We start from the raw sequence: 6,042 nt of genomic DNA, 5'->3' as shown, positions 1-6,042 counted from the left end.
GGTCCCTACATTGTAGAGGATGTGCTGCTTCTCAAATAACAGTGAACCCAGAGCAACAGCATTAGATGTACAAGTCCAGCCCAACAAAGGGGACTGATGAACTGTGATATCACGGAGACTCAGAGCAGGGACACCTCTTCTCTGCCTGCCAGGAAGAACTGTCTCACCAGCAGGTATAGGTATTGATAGAAACTATCAAAGCATATCTGTAAACTATAGAGGATTTCTAACACAGGCTATCACAGAGCTACTCCCCAACAATTTGTGCTAAGAAAGAAAGAGCATGAAGCAAATAAAAAATATGGTGTGGAGAGAGGAGAAACCTGACACTCAGAGGTGAGCAAGCCCCGTCCTTGGTGGGTGAGGAACTTATGAGATCAGAAAGCTTGTCACTCCATTCCACTGTGATAGGGCTCATCTGGCTGGGGTGATCCACTTGGCAGATGTAGACCTCTCCACTCTGAGGAACTGTTTCAAGCATCACCATGGTCTGGAAGGTCCAGTCTCCATTCTGGATCAGGCCTGTGGAGATCACTCCAGCCTCTTCATGGCCGTTCTGGAACCACCTGACTTCAACGTGTCCTGGATAGAAACCATTCACAGAGCAGACCAGGAGGTTGTGGTGCTGCAGAGGCTGGGTCTTTGCAGGATACACAGTCACTGTAGGCTCCACTGGGAGGAAAACAGCAGAGGGACTAAGTGAAGGAGACAGTAAGTCTCCCTGACTGGCTGCCTTTCTGCATTTAGTCTGCTGTTCCAGACTGCAGGCTTGGACAAGCCCCGCTAGAGCTGGCCATGTGGCTAAATAGCAGTGCCATGAGCCTTGTCTTTAATCTGTAACATGAACACATTAGATTTGAGAGATGTGGAGGAAATTTGTGGGTTTCTTTATCCAATGAACCATTTATTCATTATTCAATTGAAGTGTTTACAATTTTTTGCAAAGCAATTGTGTATCATTAATAGTACAACTTCTGTAACCATGCTGCCTGGGTTCAGTTCCAAGCTCTCTCTTTTACTGATGGATCCCAGTGTAATATTTGCATTCTCTGTGCCTCAGCTTTATGACCTACCAAGGAGGATAATAATATAAAGTGATCTCTGAAGGTTATCTGAGGATGACTGCACCTAAAGTATGTTAAGCCACAACTGGAATTTAGCCTTCAATATGTGTTAACTACATATTATTTTTGTTTCATTAGAGAGAAAATATGGTTCAAAGTAGTGTGGATAACTTAGGAAAGAGTAGTAGGGTAAGTGTAGAGATAGAATATGAAATCCTGGGAAAGCTGTGTCCAGGCACTCACACTTTAGAGCACCTCAGTTTGGGACAGGGTTTGGAATTCACTGATACATGGTCTTAGTGCCTCATTCTTAACTCCACCAGCCACAATAAACACAGTTAAAACAAACAAACAAACAAACAAAAACAAGAAGGAGAAACCTGGGGGAAACATTTTTACAATTTCACCAAATAAGATTTAAGATGGATGGTAAACCATTACTAACATTTTCTCAGTCTATTACATTAAATCAAAATATTTAAATTTCTAAAATGGAAAATAATGAACTGAATCAAAATATAAACCCCAAACTGGAGAAAATCATCAATGTGTTCATCTTAACACATAAAGAACCCATAAAATCACAGAGGAAAATACTAGGACCAGAGAGATAAGAGACAATATGTAATTCTTAAGGCAGTAATAACAATTAGCCAATAAATATGTGAGAAATGTTCAAGAATTTTGGAAATAAAAAATTTTTAATTAAAAATTTTAAAAAGTAAAGTTTAAATTAAGTATTTGACTATCAGATCACATCAGATCAGTCGCTCAGTCGTGTCCGATTCATTGCAACCCCATGAATTGCAGCACGCCAGGCCTCCCTGTCCATCACCAACTCTTGGAGTTCACTCAGACTCATGTCCATCGAGTCAGTGATGCCATCCAGCCATCTCATCCTCTGTCGTCCCCTTCTCCTCTTGCCCCCAATCCCTCCCAGCATCAGAGTCTTTTCCAATGAGTCAACTCTTTGCATCAGGTGGCCAAAGTACTGGAGTTTCAGCTTTAGCATCATTCCTTCCAAAGAAATCCCAGGGCTGATCTCCTTCAGAATGGACTGGTTGGATCTCCTTGCAGCCCAAGGGACTCTCAAGAGTCTCCTCCAACACCACAGTTCAAAAGCGTCAATTCTTCAGTGCTCAGCCTTCTTCACAGTCCAACTCTCACATCCATACATGACCACAGGAAAAACCATAGCCTTGACTAGACGACCTTTGTTGGTAATGTCTCTGCTTTTGAATATGTTATCTAGGTTGGTCATAACTTTCCTTCCAAGGAGTAAGCGTCTTTTAATTTCAGGGCTGCAGTCACTATCTGCAGTGATTTTGGAGCCCAGAAAAATAAAGTCTGACAATGTTTCCACTCTTTCCCCATCTATTTCCCACGAAGTGATGGGACCAGATGCCATGATCTTCGTTTTCTGAATGTTGAGCTTTAAGCCAACTTTTTCACTCTCCACTTTCTCCTTCATCAAGAGGTTTTTAGTTCCTCTTCACTTTCTGCCATAAGGGTGGTGTCATCTGCATATCTGAGGTTATTGACATTTCTCCCAGCAATCTTGATTCCAGCTTGTGTTTCTTCCAGTCCAGCGTTTCTCATGATGTACTCTGCATAGAAGTTAAATAAACAGGGTGACAATATACAGCCTTGACGTACTCCTTTTCCTATTTGGAACCAGTCTGTTGTTCCACATCCAGTTCTAACTGTTGCTTCCTGACCTCCATACAAATTTCTCAAAAGAGGCAGGTCAGGTGGTCTGGTATTCCCATCTCTTTCAGAATTTTCCACAGTTTATTGTGATCCACACAGTCAAAGGCTTTGGCATAGTCAATAAAGCAGAAATAGATGCTTTTCTGGAACTCTCTTGCTTTTTCCATGATCCAGCGGATGTTGGCAATTTGATCTCTGGTTCCTCTACCTTTTCTAAAACCAGCTTGAACATCAGGAAGTTCATGGTTCACATATTGCTGAAGCCTGGCTTGGAGAATTTTGAGCATTACTTTACTAGCGTGTGAGATGAGTGCAATTGTGTGGTAGTTTGAGCATTCTTTGGCATTACCTTTCTTTGGGATTGGAATGAAAACTGACCTTTTCCAGTCCTGTGGCCACTGCTGAGTTTTCCAAATTTGCTAGCATATTGAGTGCAGCACTTTCACAGCATCATCTTTCAGGATTTGGAATAGCTCAACTGGAATTCCATCACCTGCAGTAGTTTTGTTCGTACTGATGCTTTCTAAGGCCCACTTGACTTCACATTCCAGGATGTCTGGCTCTAGGTGAGTGATCACACCATCATGATTATCTGGGTTGTGAAGATCTTTTTTGTACAGTTCTTCTGTGTATTCTTGCCATCTCTTCTTAATATCTTCTGCTTCTGTTAGGTCCATACCATTTCTGTGCTTTATCGAGCCCATCTTTGCATGAAATATTCCTTTGGTATCTCTGATTTTCTTGAAGAGATCCCTAGTCTTTCCCATTCTGTTGTTTTCCTCTATTTCTTTGCATCGATCGCTAAAGAAGGCTTTCTTATCTCTTCTTGCTATTCTTTGGAACTCTGCATTCAGATGTTTATATCTTTCCTTTTCTCCTTTACTTTTCGCTTCTCTTCTTTTCACAGCTATTTGTAAGGCCTCCCCAGACAGCCATTTTGCTTTTTTGCATTTCTTTTCCATGGGGATGGTCTTGATCCCTGTCTCCTGTACAATGTCACGAACCTCATTCCATAGTTCATCAGGCACTCTATCTATCAGATCTAGTCCCTTAAATCTATTTCTCACTTCCACTGTATAATCATAAGGGATTTGATTTAGGTCATACCTGAATGGTCTAGTGGTTTTCCCTACTTTCTTCAATTTAAGTCTGAATTTGGAAATAAGGAGTTCATGGTCTGAGCCACAGTCAGCTCCTAGTCTTGTTTTTGCTGACTGTATAGAGCTTCTCCATCTTTGGCTGCAAAGAATATAATCAATCTGATTTTGGTGTTGACCATCTGGTGATGTCCATGTATAGAGTCTTCTCTTGTGTTGTTGGAAGAGGGTGTTTGTTATGACCAGTGCATTTTCTTGGCAAAACTCTATTAGTCTTTGCCCTGCTTCATTCTGTATTCCAAGGCCAAATTTGCCTGTTACTCCAGGTGTGTCTTGACTTCCTACTTTTGCATTCCAGTCCCCTATAATGAAAAGGACATCTTTTTTGGGTGTTAGTTCTAAAAGGTCTTGTAGGTCTTCATAGAACCGTTCAACTTCAGCTTCTTCAGCATTACTGGTTGGGGCATAGACTTGGATTACTGTGATATTGAATGGTTTGCTTTGGAAACAAACAAAGATAATTCTGTCATTTTTTGAGATTGCATCCAAGTACTGCATTTCGGACTCTTCTGTTGACCATGATGGCTACTCCATTTCTTCTGAGGGATTCTTGCCCACAGTAGTAGATATAATGGCCGCCATGGCTACGCGGGCACAGGAGGGTCTATCCCACGTTGAAGGTCAGGAAGGGCGGTGGTGAGGAGATACCCTTTGTCCAAGGTAAGGAGCATTGGCTGCCCTTTGCTGGAGCAGCCGTGAAGAGATACCCCACATCCAAGGTAAGAGAAACCCAAGTAAGATGGTAGGTGTTGCAAGAAGGCATCAGAGGGCAGACACACTGAAACCATACTCACAGAAAACTAGTCAATCTAATACACTAAGACCACAGCCTTGTCTAACGCAATGAAACTAAGCCATGCCCTTGGGGCAACCCAAGATGGGCGGGTCATGGTGGAAAGATCTGACAGAATGTGGTCCACTGGAGAAGGGAATGGCAAACCACTTCAGTATTCTTGCCTTGAGAACCCCATGAACAGTATGAAAAGGCAAAATGATAGGATACTGAAAGAGAAATTCCCCAGGTCAGTAGGTGCCCAATATGCTACTGGAGATCAGTGGAGGAATAACTCCAGAAAGAATGATGGGATGGAGCCAAAGCAAAAAGAATACCCAGCTGTGGATGTGACTGGTGATAGAAGCAAGGTCCAATGCTGTAAAGAGCAATATTGCATAGGAACCTGGAATGTCAGGTCCATGAATCAAGGCAAAGTGGAAGTGGTCAAACGAGATGGCAAGAGTGAAGGTCGACATTCTAGGAATCAGCAAACTGAAATGGACTGGAATGGGTGAATTTAACTCAGATTTGGCTATAATGAAAGAAATATCTAACAAAAGGGAATGTAATATATATTTTATAATTATAAAAATAAATATTAACCACACAAATACTATTAGCATTCATTATAAAGAAGTAACAGTGTGTTAAGTGGCAAAGCTATCAATATAATTCAGAAAGCTGGTTTCACAAGCATTTCAACTATGTAAAAGTACATATTAAGAAAACCAAAAAAGCAAGAAATTTAGACATAAACAAAGCTTTAGAGTAATCAGAAGTGCCTCAGAAGTTCCCCATCTCTCAAGAATTAGTCTGCTCTTTGTCAATGAAATGCTTTTGCATGCAGACACCTGCACACTTATTTCTGGGGGGTCAGTATCAAGAGGGTGTGTACCTGGAGCAGGTGTGACTCTCCTCACATGCTGCCAATCCTTGAACATTCTTCACCTCTCCTTCCCAAACCCTCCCCCCAACCTCAGACACCTTGAAGTCCCCTCCCTCCTCTCTAACCACCCGCCCACCAGTGGTGACTCCCCTGCCCCACCTCTTTTCTCCCACAAGGACCATCAAGGATGCCTGGAGTCTTCCTTCTGCACCCCTCCCCCCTCCCCCCAACACACCCTCCCTCCTGGTCCTCCCAGATTCCAGGGTACTCCCCCCACCACACACACTGTCTCTTTCCTTTCACAATAACTGACAAAGTCATACAGGCAGATGAAAGAAGAACCCGTGGTAGTTGAGGGGTGCCTGTGGAGCCAATGAGGGAGCACTAGTGGCCCTCCTGTGCTTGGGCAGCCCTCATTGGTGGCCGTCACATCAGTTCCTTCCTGGGAGC

At 42.7% G+C, this 6,042-nt stretch overlaps 1 protein-coding gene across 1 annotated transcript in view; it reads right to left on the bottom strand.

Annotated features, from left to right (window-relative positions):
- Positions 1 to 232: 232 nt before the first annotated feature.
- The window catches only part of LOC147346982 (DLA class II histocompatibility antigen, DR-1 beta chain-like), a 54,215-nt gene continuing 48,405 nt past the window's right edge, over positions 233 to 6,042 (bottom strand). Inside the window, exon 3 of the mRNA XM_086370786.1 lies at positions 233 to 672. Coding sequence (XP_086226912.1) covers positions 248 to 672 — 425 coding nt within the window. The 3' untranslated portion in view covers positions 233 to 247. The remainder of the gene's footprint in view (positions 673 to 6,042) is intronic.

The sequence above is a fragment of the Bos grunniens genome, chromosome 23 (assembly GCF_055505025.1).
Source record: "Bos grunniens cultivar Pamir isolate PY7600 chromosome 23, Bosgru_T2T1.0, whole genome shotgun sequence".
Classification (NCBI taxonomy): Eukaryota; Metazoa; Chordata; class Mammalia; order Artiodactyla; family Bovidae; genus Bos; species Bos grunniens.
Note: the sequence above shows the minus strand (reverse complement) of the source record. Positions and strands in the feature narration are given on the sequence as shown.